Genomic DNA, 20,295 nt, shown 5'->3' on the forward strand with positions numbered 1-20,295 from the left:
TGGTTCTGGGATTTCTGCTCACCGTTCTTGTGATCATTTTGACCCCACGGGGTGAGATCTTGTGTGGAGCCCCAGATCGAGGGAGATTATCAGTGGTTTTGTATGTCTTCCATTTCCTAATAATTGCTCCCACAGTTGATTTCTTCAAACCAAGCTGCTTACCTATTGCAGATTCAGTCTTCCCAGCCTGGTGCAGGTCTACAATTTTGTTTCTGGTGTCCTTTGACAGCTCTTTGGTCTTGGCCATAGTGGAGTTTGGAGTGTGACTGTTTGAGGTTGTGGACAGGTGTCTTTTATACTGATAACAAGTTCAAACAGGTGCCATTAATACAGGTAACGAGTGGAGGACAGAGGAGCCTCTTAAAGAAGAAGTTACAGGTCTGTGAGAGCCAGAAATCTTGCTTGTTTGTAGGTGACCAAATACTTATTTTCCACCATAATTTGCAAAAAAATTCATTAAAAATCCTACAATGTGATTTTCTGGATTTTTTTCCCTCAATTTGTCTGTCATAGTAGACGTGCACCTGTGATGAAAATTACAGGCCTCTCTCATCTTTTTAAGTGGGAGAACTTGCACAATTGGTGGCTGACTAAATACTTTTTTTCCCCACTGTATATATATATGTATATATATATATATATATATATATATATTACTATTATTATTATATATATATATATTTTCAATGTACTTTACTCAAACCAGTGAATATCACTTATTATAAATGAGATCATTAACTATCAGCTCTTGGAATATCCAGGGCCTGTACTCTTCACATTTTGGTTATAAAACAACAAATCCAGAATTGATTAAAAACATCAAGGGACAGGACATCATAATCCTACTGGAAACATGGTGTCGTGGAGACATAGGTACTCAGTGTCCCTCAGGCTATAGAGAAAGTTTACTACCATCAATCAAGCGTAAAAATGTTAAACGGGGCCGAGACTCAGGTGGAATCATCATTTGGCATAAGCAGGACTTAGCACTGAATGAAATGAAAAAAGGTACTAATCACATTTGGTTAAAACTTAACAAAGGTACAATCTATTGTGACAATGATGTATACATATGTGCAGCTTATGCTCCTCCTTCAGATTCATCATATTATGATGATCAGTTTTTTGACAATCTCCATACAGAAATCATTCAATTTCAGGCAGAGGGTAAAGTGCTTCTTTGTGGAGATTTCAATGCAAGAACAGGTTCTGAGCCTGACTACACTGATGCGGGAGGTAACCACCACATATTGGGACACCCCTCCTTGTACAGTAGCCCAATTATAAATAATAGAAACAGTCCTGACCAAATACTGAACAAAAATGGGAAGGAGTTAGTGCATCTCTGTCGAGCCTTAGGCCTGTACATGCTTAATGGTAGAATCAGAGGGGACTCTTTAGGTCAGTTTACTTACTGCTCAGCTCTTGGGACAAGTGTAGTCGATTATGCCATCACTGACATTGACCCCTCCTCCATTAGTGCATTCACTGTCAGACCACAGACACCATTGTCAGATCACAGTCAGATCAACGTGTTTCTGAAGAAATTAACCGGCAATATTCATTCAAAAAAACAGCCGAATAAACTCTACAACATGAACCAATCGTACAGATGGGCTCAAAACAGTGCAGAGAGATTCATTGAAACATTGAACTCAAATGAAATGATGAACTCTATACAGTTTTTCAATTACTCACAATACCAAAACAATAAAGAAGGTGTCAATTCGGCTACTCAAAACATAAATAACATTTTCCAAAAAGCAGCATCGAAAGCAAATTTGAGAAAACCAAAGAAATGCAACATCAGAAACAAAAAACAAAATGTTTCTGAAAAATGGTTTGATAACGAATGTAAAACAATTAGAAAACACCTAAGACAAATTTCAAATGAAAAACATAAGCAGCAAAACAACCCAGATCTACGCTATGAATACTTTGAAACTCTGAAACAGTATAAACATACACTAAAAACGCAAGAAATTGAATTATACCAACAAGACACTTGATGAAATTGAAAGTGCAATTGACCAAAATCAGTTCTGGGACATGTGGAACAATTTAAGCATGACAAAGCCACAAGAATTAGCCATACAAGATGAAGGAATTTGGAAAACTTATTTTGATAATCTATACAAAAACATCCCACAAAAAGAATTACAACAGAACCAATTAGAAATTCAAGAAAAATTGAACATCCTTGAATCGGTCATTAAAAACAACCAAAATCCATTAGATTACCCAATAACCCAACAAGAACTAAATGAAAAGCTAAAATCTATAAAATCAAAGAAGGCTTGTGGTCTAGATAACATCAGAAATGAAATGCTGAAAAACAGCACACCTGAGTTGCAAAATGCTGTGCTTAAGTTGTTCAACATAGTTTTATCTTCTGGCTGCTTCCCTGATATCTGGAACCAGGGGCTCATCTCCCCTATCCACAAATGTGGAGACAAATCAGACCCCAATAATTACAGGGGAATTTGCGTAAACAGCAACTTGGGAAAGGTTTTCTGTAGCATTTTGAATTCAAGAATTCAAACCTTTCTTCAAGAGAAAAATATAATAAGTAAATGTCAAATTGGCTTTCTCCCTAACCATCGCACTACTGACCATATATACACCTTACATACACTAATTAATAAACAAAAAAAAAAAAAAAAAGAGGGCAAAATATTTGCTTGCTTTATTGACTTTAAAAAAGCATTTGATTCTATTTGGCATGAAGGGCTATTCTACAAAATTCTCCAAAGTGGGCTTGGTGGTAAGGTGTATGACTTAATAAAATGTATGTACACAGAAAACAAGTGTGCAATAAAAATCAAAAACCAAAGAACAGAATTCTTTTCACAACGTCGAGGTGTGAGACAAGGCTGCAGTTTGAGTCCAAATCTTTTCAACATTTATATCAATGAGTTAGCAGACATGTTAGACCATTCTCCAGCCCCAGGACTTACACTATTTGACACAGAGGTAAAATACCTGCTATATGCTGATGACTTGGTACTTCTATCACCAACCAAAGAAGGTATTCAACAGAACCTTAACATTCTAGAGCAATATTGCAATAATTGGGCCCTGGCAGTAAATTTCAAAAAAACTAAAATCATGATTTTCCCAAAAAAAAACAGATGTCAGAAACACAAATATAAATTCACCCTGAACAACACCATAATTGAACACACTAAAAATTACACATACCTTGGTCTGACCATATCTGCATCGGGAAACTTTAATATGGCAGTGAATGCACTCAAAGAAAAAGCCCGCAGAGCATTGTATGCAATAAAAATGAAATTATTCAAAATCAATATCCCAATTAGAATTTGGACCAAAATATTTGACAGTGTAATCCTACCAATAGCTCTTTACGGAAGTGAGGTTTGGGGGCCACTCAATAAACTGGACTTTAAAATATGGGACAAACATCCAATTGAAGCCCTACATGCAGAATTCTGTCGGAATATTCTTAAAGTCCAGAGAAATACACCAACTAATGCATGTAGGGCAGAATTGGGCCGCTTTCAGTAGTAATAAAAATACAGAAAAGATCATTAAAATTTTGGCTACATCTAAATTCAAGTCCAAATTCAAGTCTGCAATTTAAAGCACTTCAAACCCAAGAGCTGAGCCCAGAAACGAGCCCTCTCAGTCAGCTGGTGTTGGACCTAACCAACCAAGCTGACACCAGCACTGCTTCAAAAGAAAGAATTCTAATGAACAAAATCATGAACCAATCAAAGGACTCATATTTACAACATTGGAAAAACAAAACAAAATCCCAAAGCCGACTAAATTGCTATCTGACCCTAAACAGAGAATATGAATTGGCTGATTATCTCTACTCTGTCAGAGATACGAAGCAGAGACAGATCCTTACCAAGTACAGGCTGAGTGACCACCAATTGGCAATAGAAACCGGCAGACATAAAAAGACATGGCTACCCAAAGAGGAGCGTATATGTGGTCACTGCACGACAGGGGAGGTAGAAACAGAAATGCACTTTCTCCTTTACTGTGATAAATATTCCTCACAAAGACATTCATTATTCACAGAAATGACTAGATTTGTTCCAAATTTTAACTTATTAAACCCAGAGGAAAAACTAAAAATACTCATGGGCGAAGGAGCTATGGCTCCTCTTGCAGCCAAATATGTATTTGCCTGCCATAGCCTGAGGGACACTGAATAATAACATCTGCATAGTAAATAGTAACGTACTTAATATTGTTATTTAGTTATAAGTTAGTTATAGTTTCATTTTCCATATTTAGATTTGTATATTTATTATATTTATACTATTGACTGTTACCATTTTATTGTTGTTATTTATTTATTATTATTTACTACCATTTTTATTATTATTTGTTATTATTTTTTTATTTTTTTACAATGTATATTGTATACATTGTTGCTTTGGCAATATTGACGCAATGTTTTTCATGCCAATAAAGCAGCTTGAATTGAATTGAGAGAGAGAGAGAGAGAGAGAGAGAGAGAGAGAGAGAGAGAGAGAGAGAGAGAGAGAGAGAGAGAGAGAGAGAGAGAGAGAGAGAGAGAGAGAGAGAGAGAGAGAGAGAGAGAGAGAGAGAGAGAGAGAGAGAGAGAGAGCAGGAGGAGAGAGAGAGAGAGAGAGAGAGGAGGGGGGGGAGAAGGGGGAGAGAGAGAGAGAGAGGTCCACAATAACCGACTAAGATGACAGGGGGTGGTTGCTATATATAGCTGTTAATAGCCTTGGCCTCATCACACTTCAACAGAAATTAACCGTCAGTTAAAGAGACCTTTCTACACTATACAGCTACGTCATACTGGGTGCACTGCAGTATTTACCTTGTAAAGATAGGAAAGAGAGAGAGACAGAGAGAGAGAGAGAGCGAGAGAGGGAGAGAGAGAGAGAGAGAGAGCGAGAGAGAGAGAGAGAGACAGAGACACAGAGAGAGAGACAGAGAGAGAGAGAACACAGAGAGAGAGAGAGAGAGACACAGAAAGAGAGAGAGAGAGAGAGACACAGAGACACAGAGAGAGAGAGACACAGAGAGAGAGAGAGAGAGAGAGAGAGAGAGAGAGAGACACACAGAGAGAGAGAGACACAGAGAGAGAGAGACACACAGAGAGAGAGAGAGAGAGAGAGAGAGAGACACACGAGAGAGAGAGAGAGAGAGAAAGAGAGAGAGAGAGAGAGAGAGACACAGAGAGAGAGAGACACAGAGAGAGAGAGAAACAGAGAGAGAGAGAGAGAGATGTTTTATGGTTCTGTAATGATTTCCTATAACTGCTTTTTCCAGGGATCAGTTCCTCAGATGTTACAGATGTAGGCTGTGTCCCAAATGACAACCTATTCACTATTTAGTGCACAACTTTTGACCAGGGCCCATAGGCACTATTTAGGGAATAGGGTTCCATTTGAGATGCAGATGTATAAAGGTCAGAGGTCAAAAGGCAGTGCACCCATTAACTTCCCATGGGGTTTATTACTAATCTATTGACAGAGAGGGAAGAGGAAGCGAGACATCCCACTCTCTATATTTTTCTGGTTCATATACAGTCAATGAACTAAGCAGACCAGACCCAGCTGCTAATACATTGGTGTCTATGGGAGAGCCAACCCCTTAAGCAGACCGGAACAGATATTTGTTATTTATTTTTTAAACAGCATGAGTGGGACATCTTCATTTATCCACCATCTTTGCTATTGATTCACTGTCACCTCTCTATCTTATCTTTCTCTCTCTCTCTCTCTCTCTCTCTCTCTCTCTCTCTCTCTCTCTCTCTCTCTCTCTCTCTCTCTCTCTCTCTCTCTCTCGCTCTTTCTCTCTCTCTCTCTCTCTCTCTCTCTCTCTCTCTCTCTCTCTCTCTCTCTCTCTCTCTCTCTCTCTCTCTCTCTCTCTCTCTCTCTCTCTCTCTCTCTCTCTCTCAATTCAATTCAATTTTTCTCTCTCCCTCGCATCTCTTTATCTCTCTCTCCTTCCCTCTCTCTCTCTCCTCAGAGCGTTTGAGACCCAGATGACCCGTCTGGAGGCGGAGTTTGTTCAGAGAGAGGCTCCGCCCTCTTATGGTGAGCTGATCGCCCAGGGCCTCATCCCTCCAGTGGAGGACTTTCCTGTGTACAACCCCACTCAGGTAACTTATGGTATTACTTCTACAGTCTCCATATTAAGGTACATTATTACCCCATCTAAATATATCAGTACGCTCTGACGCAACACCACAGGTAACACATTTTTATTTTATTTAATTTTTTTGTCATTTAGCAGACGCTCTTATCCAGAGCGACTTACAGGAGCAATTAGGGTTAAGTGCCTTGCTCAAGGGCACATCGACATATTTTTCACCTAACAATCATTGTTACAATCTCCATCTGTAACCGCAGAGACACATAGAGTATTGCATTTCCATTTCTCACTAAAGCTGGCAGTAAAGTAACTCTTCTAAGATTTGTTATCTTCTATTTAGAACAAAGTGTCTTTCATGAGCTACCCAAGATGCAAAGTGGTGCGTTTAGACCGATACATTCTGACCTGTCCTCCGTTGCTTTTGATGGTTTAGTAGAGGGTTGAGTGATGGTTTAGTAGAGGGTTGAGGTAACTTCACTGACTGAAAGGAAAGCTGTCTCCTTTTAAAGTTCCAGTCACACCTATCTTCTGATCACTACTTCTCTGACCTGTAGAAAGTTCCAGTCACACCTATCTTCTGATCACTACTTCTCTGACCTGTAGAAAGTTCCAGTCACACCTATCTTCTGATCACTACTTCTCTGACCTGTAGAAAGTTCCAGTCACACCTATCTTCTGATCACTACTTCTCTGACCTGTAGAAAGTTCCAGTCACACCTATCTTCTGATCACTACTTCTCTGACCTGTAGAAAGTTCCAGTCACACCTATCTTCTGATCACTACTTCTCTGACCTGTAGAAAGTTCCAGTCACACCTATCTTCTGATCACTACTTCTCTGACCTGTAGAAAGTTCCAGTCACACCTATCTTCTGATCACTACTTCTCTGACCTGTAGAAAGTTCCAGTCACACCTATCTTCTGATCACTACTTCTCTGACCTGTAGAAAGTTCCAGTCACACCTATCTTCTGATCACTACTTCTCTGACCTGTAGAAAGTTCCAGTCACACCTATCTTCTGATCACTACTTCTCTGACCTGTAGAAAGTTCCAGTCACACCTATCTTCTGATCACTACTTCTCTGACCTGTAGAAAGTTCCAGTCACACCTATCTTCTGATCACTACTTCTCTGACCTGTAGAAAGTTCCAGTCACACCTATCTTCTGATCACTACTTCTCTGACCTGTAGAAAGTTCCAGTCACACCTATCTTCTGATCACTACTTCCCTGACCTGTAGAAAGTTCCAGTCACACCTATCTTCTGATCACTACTTCTCTGACCTGTAGAAAGTTCCAGTCACACCTATCTTCTGATCACTACTTCTCTGACCTGTAGAAAGTTCCAGTCACACCTATCTTCTGATCACTACTTCTCTGACCTGTAGAAAGTTTCAGTCACACCTATCTTCTGATCACTACTTCTCTGACCTGTAGAAAGTTCCAGTCACACCTATCTTCTGATCACTACTTCTCTGACCTGTAGAAAGTTCCAGTCACACCTATCTTCTGATCACTACTTCTCTGACCTGTAGAAATACCCAGACAGACCGTAATGAAATGTCTGAGCACCTGTCTCCCAGCCTGCGTCCAAAAACGGCAGAGAGAGAGACACAGAGACACTCACACAGAGACACAGAGAGAGACACACAGACACACAGAGACACACACAGAGACACAGAGATAGAGACACAGAGACACTCAGACAGAGACACAGACAGAGACACAGAGACACTCAGAGAGAGACACAGAGAGACACAGGGACACTCAGAGAGAGACACAGAGAGACACAGGGACACTCAGAGAGAGACACAGACATAGACACAGGGACACTCAGAGAGAGACACAGAGAGACACAGGGACACTCAGAGAGAGACACAGAGAGACACAGGGACACTCAGAGAGAGACACAGAGAGAGACACAGGGACACTCAGAGAGAGACACAGAGACACTCAGAGAGAGACACAGGGACACTCAGAGAGAGACACAGAGAGACACAGGGACACTCAGAGAGAGACACAGAGAGACACAGGGACACTCAGACAGAGACACAGAGAGACACAGGGACACTCAGAGAGAGACATAGAGAGACACAGGGACACTCAGAGAGAGACACAGAGAGACACAGGGACACTCAGAGAGAGACACAGAGAGACACAGGGACACTCAGAGAGAGACACAGAGACACTCAGAGAGAGACACAGAGAGACACAGGGACACTCAGAGAGAGACACAGAGAGAGACACAGGGACACTCAGAGAGAGACACAGGGACACTCAGAGAGAGACACAGAGAGACACAGGGACACTCAGAGAGAGACACAGAGAGACACAGAGACACTCAGAGAGAGACACAGAGAGACACAGGGACACTCAGAGAGAGACACAGGGACACTCAGAGAGAGACACAGAGAGACACAGGGACACTCAGAGAGAGACACAGAGAGACACAGGGACACTCAGAGAGAGACACAGAGAGACACAGAGACACTCAGAGAGAGACACAGAGAGACACAGGGACACTCAGAGAGAGACACAGAGAGACACAGGGACACTCAGAGAGAGACACAGAGAGACACAGGGACACTCAGAGAGAGACACAGAGAGACACAGAGACACTCAGAGAGAGACACAGAGAGACACAGGGACACTCAGAGAGAGACACAGACTTAGACACAGGGACACTCAGAGAGAGACACAGAGAGACACAGGGACACTCAGAGAGAGAGACACAGAGAGACACAGGGACACTCAGAGAGAGACACAGAGACACTCAGAGAGAGACACAGAGAGACACAGGGACACTCAGAGAGAGACACAGAGAGAGACACAGGGACACTCAGAGAGAGACACAGAGAGACACAGAGACACTCAGAGAGAGACACAGAGAGACACAGAGACACTCAGAGAGAGACACAGAGAGACACAGGGACACTCAGAGAGAGACACAGAGAGACACAGGGACACTCAGAGAGAGACACAGGGACACTCAGAGAGAGACACAGGGACACTCAGAGAGAGACACAGAGAGACACAGGGACACTCAGAGAGAGACACAGAGAGACACAGAGACACTCAGAGAGAGACACAGAGAGACACAGGGACACTCAGAGAGAGACACAGGGACACTCAGAGAGAGACACAGAGAGACACAGGGACACTCAGAGAGAGACACAGAGAGACACAGGGACACTCAGAGAGAGACACAGAGAGACACAGAGACACTCAGAGAGAGACACAGAGAGACACAGGGACACTCAGAGAGAGACACATAGAGAGACACAGGGACACTTAGAGAGAGACACAGAGACACTCAGAGAGAGACACAGAGAGACACAGGGACACTCAGAGAGAGACACAGGGACACTCAGAGAGAGACACAGAGAGACACAGGGACACTCAGAGAGAGACACAGAGAGACACAGGGACACTCAGAGAGAGACACAGAGAGACACAGAGACACTCAGAGAGAGACACAGAGAGACACAGGGACACTCAGAGAGAGACACAGAGAGAGACACAGGGACACTCAGAGAGAGACACAGAGAGACACAGGGACACTCAGAGAGAGACACAGAGAGACACAGGGACACTCAGACAGAGACACAGAGAGACACAGAGACACTCAGAGAGAGACACAGAGAGACACAGGGACACTCAGAGAGAGACACAGGGACACTCAGAGAGAGACACAGAGAGACACAGGGACACTCAGAGAGAGACACAGAGAGACACAGGGACACTCAGAGAGAGACACAGAGAGACACAGAGACACTCAGAGAGAGACACAGAGAGACACAGGGACACTCAGAGAGAGACACAGAGAGACACAGAGACACTCAGAGAGAGACACAGAGAGACACAGGGACACTCAGAGAGAGACACATAGAGAGACACAGGGACACTCAGAGAGAGACACAGAGACACTCAGAGAGAGACACAGAGAGACACAGGGACACTCAGAGAGAGACACAGAGAGACACAGGGACACTCAGAGAGAGACACAGAGAGACACAGGGACACTCAGAGAGAGACACAGAGAGACACAGGGACACTCAGAGAGAGACACAGAGAGACACAGAGACACTCAGAGAGAGACACAGAGAGACACAGGGACACTCAGAGAGAGACACAGAGAGACACAGAGACACTCAGAGAGAGACACAGGGACACTCAGAGAGAGACACAGAGAGACACAGGGACACTCAGAGAGAGACACAGAGAGACACAGAGACACTCAGAGAGAGACACAGAGAGACACAGGGACACTCAGAGAGAGACACAGGGACACTCAGAGAGAGACACAGAGAGACACAGGGACACTCAGAGAGAGACACAGAGAGACACAGGGACACTCAGAGAGAGACACAGAGAGACACAGAGAGAGACACAGAGAGACACAGGGACACTCAGAGAGAGACACATAGAGAGACACAGGGACACTCAGAGAGAGACACAGAGACACTCAGAGAGAGACACAGAGAGACACAGGGACACTCAGAGAGAGACACAGGGACACTCAGAGAGAGACACAGAGAGACACAGGGACACTCAGAGAGAGACACAGAGAGACACAGGGACACTCAGAGAGAGACACAGAGAGACACAGGGACACTCAGAGAGAGACACAGAGAGACACAGAGACACAGAGAGAGACACAGAGAGACACAGGGACACTCAGAGAGAGACACAGAGAGACACAGAGAGAGACACAGAGAGACACAGGGACACTCAGAGAGAGACACAGAGAGACACAGGGACACTCAGAGAGAGACACAGAGAGACACAGAGACACTCAGACAGAGACACAGAGAGACACAGGGACACTCAGAGAGAGACACAGAGAGAGACACAGGGACACTCAGAGAGAGACACAGAGAGACACAGAGACACTCAGAGAGAGACACAGAGAGACACAGGGACACTCAGAGAGAGACACAGAGAGAGACACAGGGACACTCAGAGAGAGACACAGAGAGACACAGGGACACTCAGAGAGAGACACAGGGACACTCAGAGAGAGACACAGAGAGACACAGGGACACTCAGAGAGAGACACAGAGAGACACAGGGACACTCAGAGAGAGACACAGAGAGACACAGGGACACTCAGAGAGAGACACAGAGAGACACAGGGACACTCAGAGAGAGACACAGAGAGACACAGGGACACTCAGAGAGAGACACAGGGACACTCAGAGAGAGACACAGAGAGAGACACAGGGACACTCAGAGAGAGACACAGAGACACTCAGAGAGAGACACAGAGAGACACAGAGACACTCAGAGAGAGACACAGAGAGACACAGGGACACTCAGACAGAGACACAGAGAGACACAGGGACACTCAGTACTGGGATGACGCCATAGTTATAGAATCAAGCTGACATCCGCTTAGTGTCTGTAAGATCACCTGTATTGGTGGTTTTAGTCTGGTTATTTAACCCTTACTGATCCTGCTAGTTTCTCTGGACTGAACACTTGGCTGGGCCTAATATAGTGTATAAGGGGTCATACAATACGTTTTTGTAGTGATTCCTGTGTTGTTGATGCAAAGAATATATGTTGGTCCGTGGTGTGTAATGAGGGGCAAACAGACGCTGCACTTGACACATTTATGAAATTGCTTATTCCAGTTACTAATAAGCACCCATTAAGAACATGACTGTAAAAACGGTTAAATCCCCGTGGATTGAGGGGAATTGAATAATTGTATGGTTGAGAGGGATGAGGCAAAAGAGATGGCAAATAGGTCTGGTTGCACAACCGATTGGCAAACATACTTTGTAATCCTGAGTGGCGCAGTGGTCTAAGGCACTGCATCGCAGTGCTAACTGTGCCACTAGAGATCCTGGTTCGAATCCAGGCTCTGTCGCAGCTGGCCGCGACCGGGAGACTCATGGGCGGCGCACAATTGGCCCAGCGTCGTCCAGGGTAGGGGAGGGAATGGCCGGCAGGGATGTAGCTCAGTTGATAGAGCATGGCGTTTGCAACGCCAGGGTTGTGGGTTCGATTCCCACGGGGGGGCAGTATAAAAATAAAAAAATAAAAATATATTCACTAACTGTAAGTCGCTCTGGATAAGAGCGTCTGCTAAATGACTAAAATGTAATGTAAATGTACTGCAAATTGAGAAATCATGTGACTAAACTGAATGAAAAGAAGAAGAAACTACACTATGAAACAAGGATAAATGACAAAGAATGATAGTAAAAAGCTTTGGAGCCCCTTAAATGACATTTTGGGGAAAAGGCAAACTCAGCTCCATCATTCATTGAATCGGATGCTCATTCATTACAAAACCGACTGATATTGCCAACTACTTTAATTATTTTTTCATTAGCAAGATTAGCAAACTTAGGTATGACATGCCAGCAACAAACGCTGACACTACACATCCATGTATATCTGACCAAATTATGAAAGACAAGAATTGTAATTTTGAATTCCGTAAAGTGAGTGTGGAAGAGGTGAAAACATTATTGTTGTCTATCAACAATGACAAGCCACCGGGGTCTGACAACTTGGATGGAAAATTACGGAGGATAATAGCGGACGATATTGCCACTCCTATTTGCCATATCTTCAATCTAAGCCTACTAGAAAATGTGTGCCCTCAGGCCTGGAGGGAAGCAAAAGTCATTCTGCTACCAAAGAAAAGTAAATTGTGTTTGACCAGATTCAATGTTATTTTACAGTAAACAAATTGACAACAGACTTTCAGCAGGGAAGGACATTCAACAAGCACAGCACTTACACAAATGACTGATGATCGGCTGAGAGAAACTGATGATAAAAAGATTGTGGGGGCTGTTTTGTTAGACCTCATTGCGGCTTTTGACATTATCGATCATAGTCTGCTGCTGGAAAAACGTATGTGTTATGGCTTTACACCCCCTGCTATATTGTGGATAAAGAGTTACCTGTCTAACAGAACACAGAGGGTGTTCTTTAATGGAAGCCTCTCCAACATAATCCAGGTAGAATCAGGAATTCCCCAGGGCAGTTAACATGGGGACTACTGTTCAGTCGTGTGGTCAGGTGCCACAAAGAGGGACTTAGGAAAATTGCAATTGGCTCAGAACAGGGCAGCACGGCTCGCCCTTGGATGTACACAGAGAGCAAACATGTAAATCTCTCCTGGCTCAGAGTAGAGGAGAGATTGACTTCATCACTACTTGTATTTGTGAGCGGTATTGACATGTTGAAAGCACCGAGCTGTCTGTTTAAATGACTAGCACACAGCTCAGACACCCATGCATACCCCACAAGACATGCCACCAGAGGTCTCTTCACAGTCCAGAACAGACTATGGGAGGCACACAGTACTACATAGAGCCATGACTACATGGAACTCTATTCCACATCAGGTAACTGATGCAAGCAGTAAAGTCAGATTAAAAAAAACAGATATAAATCCACCTTATGGAACAGCGGGGACTGTGAAGAGACACACACAGGCACAGACACATGCATACACACACACGATACCATACGCACTATACACACATGTACACATGGATTTAGTGATGTAGATATGTGGTAGTAGAGTAGAGGCCTGAGGGCACACACTTAATGTGTTGTGAAATCTGTTATGAATGTATTGTAATGTTTTTAAAATGGTATAACTGCCTTAATTTTGCCGGACCCCAGGAAGAGGTAGCTCAGTTGGTAGAGCATGGCGTTTGCAACGCCAGGGTTGTGGGTTCAATTCCCATGGGGTATGAAAATTAAAAAGAATAATGTAAATGTAAGTCGCTCTGGATAAGAGCGTCTGCTAAATGACGTAAATGTAATGTAAATGGAATCCATAATAAACCCCAGGAAGAGTAGCTGCTGCCTTGGCAGGAACTGATGGGGATCCATAATAAACCCCAGGAAGAGTAGCTGCTGCCTTGGCAGGAACTAATGGGGATCCATAATAAACCCCAGGAAGAGTAGCTGCTGCCTTGGCAGGAACTGATGGGGATCCATAATAAACCCCAGGAAGAGTAGCTGCTGCCTTGGCAGGAACTAATGGGGATCCATAATAAACCCCAGGAAGAGTAGCTGCTGCCTTGGCAGGAACTAATGGGGTTCCATAATAAACCCCAGGAAGAGTAGCTGCCGCCTTGGCAGGAACTAATGGGGATCCATAATAAACCCCAGGAAGAGTAGCTGCAGCCTTGGCAGGAACTAATGGGGATCCATAATAAACCCCAGGAAGAGTAGCTGCTGCCTTGGCAGGAACTAATGGGGATCCATAATAAACCCCAGGAAGAGTAGCTGCTGCCTTGGCAGGAACTAATGGGGATCCATAATAAACCCCAGGAAGAGTAGCTGCTGCCTTGGCAGAAGCTAATGGGGATCCATAATAATCCCCAGGAAGAGCAGCTGCTGCCTTGGCAGGAACTAATGGGGATCCATAATAAACCCCAGGAAGAGTAGCTGTTGCCTTGGCAGAAGCTAATGGGGATCCATAATAATCCCCAGGAAGAGCAGCTGCTGCCTTGGCAGGAACTAATGGGGATCCATAATAAACCCCAGGAAGAGTAGCTGCTGCCTTGGCAGTAACTAATGTGGATCCATAATAAACCCCAGGAAGAGTAGCTGCTGCCTTGGCAGGAACTAATGGGGATCCATAATAAACCACAGGAAGAGTAGCTGCTGCCTTGGCAGGAACTAATGGGGATCCATAATAAACCCCAGGAAGAGTAGCTGCTGCCTTGGCAGGAACTAATGGGGATCCATAATAAACCCCAGGAAGAGTAGCTGCATCCTTTGCAGGAACTAATGGAGATCCATAATAAACCCCAGGAAGAGTAGCTGCTGCCTTGGCAGGAACTAATGGGGATCCATAATAAACCACAGGAAGAGTAGCTGCTGCCTTGGCAGAAACTAATGGGGATCCATAATAAACCCCAGGAAGAGCAGCTGCTTCCTTGGCAGGAACTAATGGGGATCCATAATAAACCCCAGGAAGAGTAGCTGCTGCCTTGGCAGTAACTAATGTGGATCCATAATAAACCCCAGGAAGAGTAGCTGCTGCCTTGGCAGGAACTAATGGGGATCCATAATAAACCACAGGAAGAGTAGCTGCTGCCTTGGCAGGAACTAATGGGGATCCATAATAAACCCCAGGAAGAGTAGCTGCTGCCTTGGCAGGAACTAATGGGGATCCATAATAAACCCCAGGAAGAGTAGCTGCATCCTTTGCAGGAACTAATGGAGATCCATAATAAACCCCAGGAAGAGCAGCTGCTGCCTTGGCAGGAACTAATGGGGATCCATAATAAACCACAGGAAGAGTAGCTGCTGCCTTGGCAGAAACTAATGGGGATCCATAATAAACCCCAGGAAGAGCAGCTGCTTCCTTGGCAGGAACTAATGGGGATCCATAATAAACCCCAGGAAGAGCAGCTGCTGCCTTGGCAGGAACTAATGGGGATCCATAATAAACCCCAGGAAGAGCAGCTGCTGCCTTGGCAGGAACTAATGGGGATCCATAATAAACCCCAGGAAGAGTAGCTGCTGCCTTGGCAGGAACTAATGGGGATCCATAATAAACCCCAGGAAGAGTAGCTGCTGCCTTGGCAGGAACTAATGTGGATCCATAATAAACCCCAGGAAGAGTAGCTGCTGCCTTGGCAGGAACTAATGGGGATCCATAATAAACCCCAGGAAAAGTAGCTGCTGCCTTGGCAGGAACTGATGGGGATCCATAATAAACCCCAGGAAGAGTAGCTGCTGCCTTGGCAGGAACTAATGGGGATCCATAATAAACCCCAGGAAGAGTAGCTGCAGCCTTGGCAGGAACTAATGGGGATCCACAATAAACCCCAGGAAGAGTAGCTGCTGCCTTGGCAGGAACTAATGGGGATCCATAATAAACCCCAGGAAGAGTAGCTGCTGCCTTGGCAGAAGCTAATGGGGATCCATAATAATCCCCAGGAAGAGTAGCTGTTGCCTTGGCAGAAGCTAATGGGGATCCATAATAATCCCCAGGAAGAGCAGCTGCTGCCTTGGCAGGAACTAATGGGGATCCATAATAAACCCCAGGAAGAGTAGCTGCTGCCTTGGCAGTAACTAATGTGGATCCATAATAAACCCCAGGAAGAGTAGCTGCTGCCTTGGCAGGAACTAATGGGGATCCATAATAAACCACAGGAATAGTAGCTGCTGCCTTGGCAGGAACTAATGGGGATCCATAATAAACCCCAGGAAGATTAGCTGCTGCCTTGGCAGGAACTAATGGGGATCCATAATAAACCCCAGGAAGATTAGCTGCTGCCTTGGCAGGAACTAATGGGGATCCATAATAAACCCCAGGAAGAGTAGCTGCAGCCTTGGCAGGAACTAATGGGGATCCATAATAAACCCCAGGAAGAGTAGCTGCTGCCTTGGCAGGAACTAATGAGATCCATAATAAACCACAGGAAGAGTAGCTGCTGCCTTGGCAGAAACTAATGGGGATCCATAATAAACCCCAGGAAGAGCAGCTGCTGCCTTGGCAGGAACTAATGGGGATCCATAATAAACCCCAGGAAGAGTAGCTGCTGCCTTGGCAGGAACTAATGGGGATCCATAATAAACCCCAGGAAGAGTAGCTGCATCCTTTGCAGGAACTAATGGAGATCCATAATAAACCCCAGGAAGAGTAGCTGCTGCCTTGGCAGGAACTAATGGGGATCCATAATAAACCACAGGAAGAGTAGCTGCTGCCTTGGCAGAAACTAATGGGGATCCATAATAAACCCCAGGAAGAGCAGCTGCTTCCTTGGCAGGAACTAATGGGGATCCATAATAAACCCCAGGAAGAGCAGCTGCTGCCTTGGCAGGAACTAATGGGGATCCATAATAAACCCCAGGAAGAGTAGCCGCTGCCTTGGCAGGAACTAATGGGGATCCATAATAAACCCCAGGAAGAGTAGCTGCTGCCTTGGCAGGAACTAATGGGGATCCATAATAAACCCCAGGAAGAGTAGCTGCTGCCTTGGCAGGAACTAATGGGGATCCATAATAAACCCCAGGAAGAGTAGCTGCTGCCTTGGCAGGAACTAATGGGGCTCCATAATAAACCCCAGGAAGATTAGCTGCTGCCTTGGTAGGAACTGATGGGGATCCATAATAAACCCCAGGAAGAGTAGCTGCTGCCTTGGCAGGAACTAATGGGGATCCATAATAAACCCCAGGAAGAGTAGCTGCTGCCTTGGCAGGAACTAATGGGGATCCATAATAAACCCCAGGAAGAGTAGCTGCTGCCTTGGCAGGAACTAATGGGGCTCCATAATAAACCCCAGGAAGATTAGCTGCTGCCTTGGCAGGAACTGATGGGGATCCATAATAAACCCCAGGAAGAGTAGCTGCTGCCTTGGCAGGAACTAATGGGGATCCATAATAAATACAAAGTTACATCACAGCACTGCTAGCTAATAGCTGCTACCCTACCAAGCAAAAGAGCAGTAGCTGATCACAGTGAAACTGAGAAACATGACTGTCCAGCCAAATGAATTGTAGTCAGATCATTGGAGTCTGTTGTTTTACTATGAGATTATTTTTGTATTCATGTTCACCCTGTCCTCTGACATGACCTTTGACCCTAGATGGCAGTTACTACTTTCTTGCTTGGTACACCCACTGGAATACGTTTCCATTGCATTTTTGTTTAACACAAACTTGTGTTCATAGATGTATTTGTATGTGGCTGTCAGCGTCATATAGTTTGATACTTGTATTTATTTGTATGTGGCTGTTTAACTTTATGAGCTGGATTTGCCTGTCTTTGCGATTAGTTTGTTCATTTTCACTTGTTAGCATTTACCTAACAGTGTCTATATGATTTCTGTTACTTTGTGCTAATTCTGTTAGCATTCTGGTAATAGAGGCCCGATGGGTTTTCCTTGCGTTTTTAGCGCCCCCTTGTGTGCTATTCCAGTAATACCGGGATGAGAGAAAGGCAGTCCAAGTAGTGCCCTATATAGTGAATAGGTTGCCATTTGGGCCTGATCCTCTGCAGCACGCTGGGCTCTCATTAGGCTGAGTGCAGCATTGCACAGACTGTAGCTTTATTTTTTTTTAAACAGCTCCCGTAGCAACTGGGCTCTGTCTGTCTGCCTGTGTTCTGAGATGGAATGAAAATCTAATACTGTATCTATTCTCTTAGCTGGGATCTAATTCTGATGTGAGAGATCTGAGTGTTGCCATGGCAATGGGTTAACAAATGATTGACAGCTTTCCCTCCCCCCCAACCTCCTCTCCCTCTTCCTCTACCTCCTCTCCCTCCCTCTCTACCTCCTCTCTCTCCCTCCCTCCCTCCGTTCCTCCCTCCTCCAGGCCTCCATGCTCCAGAACATCCGTACAGCGATGCGGAGGCAGATCAGAAGACACTCCTCCCGCCGAGCCACGTCTCACCGTCGCCTGGGGCGCCTCTGGAGCCGTCTGTTCCACCGAGGGACCCGTGTCCGCGGCCAGATCCCCCTCCTCACACCCCCCGGGTCCCAGGTGGCTCTGGGCCTGCACTCCTACCACACCTCGGAGGGGCCTGGAGCCAGGGCTGGGGATGGAGGTGGTGGGGCTGGCATGGTTGGGGGAATGGCGGGCATGGGACCAGCAACGACCCCGTCCCCCTGCTCTACGGCAGCGCTAGGCCTCGCCCTGCACGCCCACACCCAGGCCCTGTCACAGTCCCAGTCCTCCCACCCCTCCTTGGAGTCTCACCCCTCCCCACTCTCCCCCTCTGACAGTGAACCATCCATGGGGTCTCCATGTTCCCCAGAGAGCCGGGGCAGCAGGGTTAGGTTCCCCCTCAGCGAGCCCTCCACCCCTGGGCAGCAGAGTGACTCATTAACGTCTGCCCAAAGCAGACTGACCCAGGAGCGCCCCCAAGAGGGCAGCACAGGTCATTACACCCGCCGGGCCTCCAGGAAGCTGGTCCTGGGGCTGGCTGCCAACCTGAGAGGGGTGGCCCTACGACGCTACTCCCCCCTGGGGCTCACCTCCCCCGTTACCCCCCCTGTCCTTCCCCCTCCAGACTCCCAGCCGCCCTGCCACCCCCCCCTGACCTCCCCCCAGACGTCATCCCCCTCGGGGGCTTCAGACGACAGTGAGAGGTTCCATGCCCTGGAAGTGCCATCCTGGGAGAGGTGTAAGAGCAGGGGGATGGCTATGGGGCCGCCTAGTGGACTGGACACCAGCAGGGGGATGGCTATGGGGGCGCCTAGTGGACTGGACACCAGCAGGGGGATGGCTATGGGGGCGCCTAGTGGACTGGACACCAGCAGGGGGATGGCTATGGGGGCGCCTAGTGGACTGGACACCAGCAGGGGGGATGGCTATGGGGGCGCCTAGTGGACTGGACACCAGCAGGGGGATGGCTATGGGGCCGCCTAGTGGACTGGACACCAGCAGGGGGGATGGCTATGGGGGCGCCTAGTGGACTGGACACCAGCAGGGGGATGGCTATGGGGGCGCCTAGTGGACTGGACACCAGCAGGGGGATGGCTATGGGGCCGCCTAGTGGACTGGACACCAGCAGGGGGATGGCTATGGGGCCGCCTAGTGGACTGGACACCAGCAGGGGGATGGCTATGGGGGCGCCTAGTGGACTGGACACCAGCAGGGGGATGGCTATGGGGGCGCCTAGTGGACTGGACACCAGCAGGGGGATGGCTATGGGGGCGCCTAGTGGACTGGACACCAGCAGCAGTGAGGAGGAGGAGGATGGAGATGAGACTCTACTGATCTGCTAGTATGAGGGAGCTGCCTTGACCAGGTGGTAATAGACAGACAGACAGACAGACAGACAGACAGACAGACAGTACTGCTCGTGGCTGCAGACTGTACTAGTGGTCCTATCCAGTTACTGGACTGTAGCCTGGCGTAGCTGAAGACTGTACTAGTGGTCCTATCCAGTTACTGGACTGTAGCCTGGCGTAGCTGAAGACTGTACTAGTGGTCCTATCCAGTTACTGGACTGTAGCCTGGCGTAGCTGAAGACTGTACTAGTGGTCCTATCCAGTTACTGGACTGTAGCCTGGCGTAGCTGAAGACTGTACTAGTGGTCCTATCCAGTTACTGGACTGTAGCCTGGCGTAGCTGAAGACTGTACTAGTGGTCCTATCCAGTTACTGGACTGTAGCCTGGCGTAGCTGAAGACACTCTGTCTCTCTGGCTGAAACACAGAGAGCTGGAGAATAATAGAATA

At 46.3% G+C, this 20,295-nt stretch overlaps 1 protein-coding gene across 1 annotated transcript in view; it reads left to right on the forward strand.

Annotated features, from left to right (window-relative positions):
• lrp3 (low density lipoprotein receptor-related protein 3) overlaps positions 1-19,439 on the forward strand; it is a 79,220-nt gene extending 59,781 nt beyond the window's left edge. The window contains exons 10-11 of the mRNA XM_045218197.1: positions 5,989-6,121; positions 18,426-19,439. Of these exons, the coding sequence (XP_045074132.1) occupies positions 5,989-6,121; positions 18,426-19,439 (1,147 nt within the window). The remainder of the gene's footprint in view (positions 1-5,988; positions 6,122-18,425) is intronic.
• The last annotated feature ends 856 nt before the right edge of the window (positions 19,440-20,295 follow it).

Source organism: Coregonus clupeaformis, unplaced genomic scaffold, assembly GCF_020615455.1.
Source record: "Coregonus clupeaformis isolate EN_2021a unplaced genomic scaffold, ASM2061545v1 scaf1433, whole genome shotgun sequence".
Classification (NCBI taxonomy): domain Eukaryota; kingdom Metazoa; phylum Chordata; class Actinopteri; order Salmoniformes; family Salmonidae; genus Coregonus; species Coregonus clupeaformis.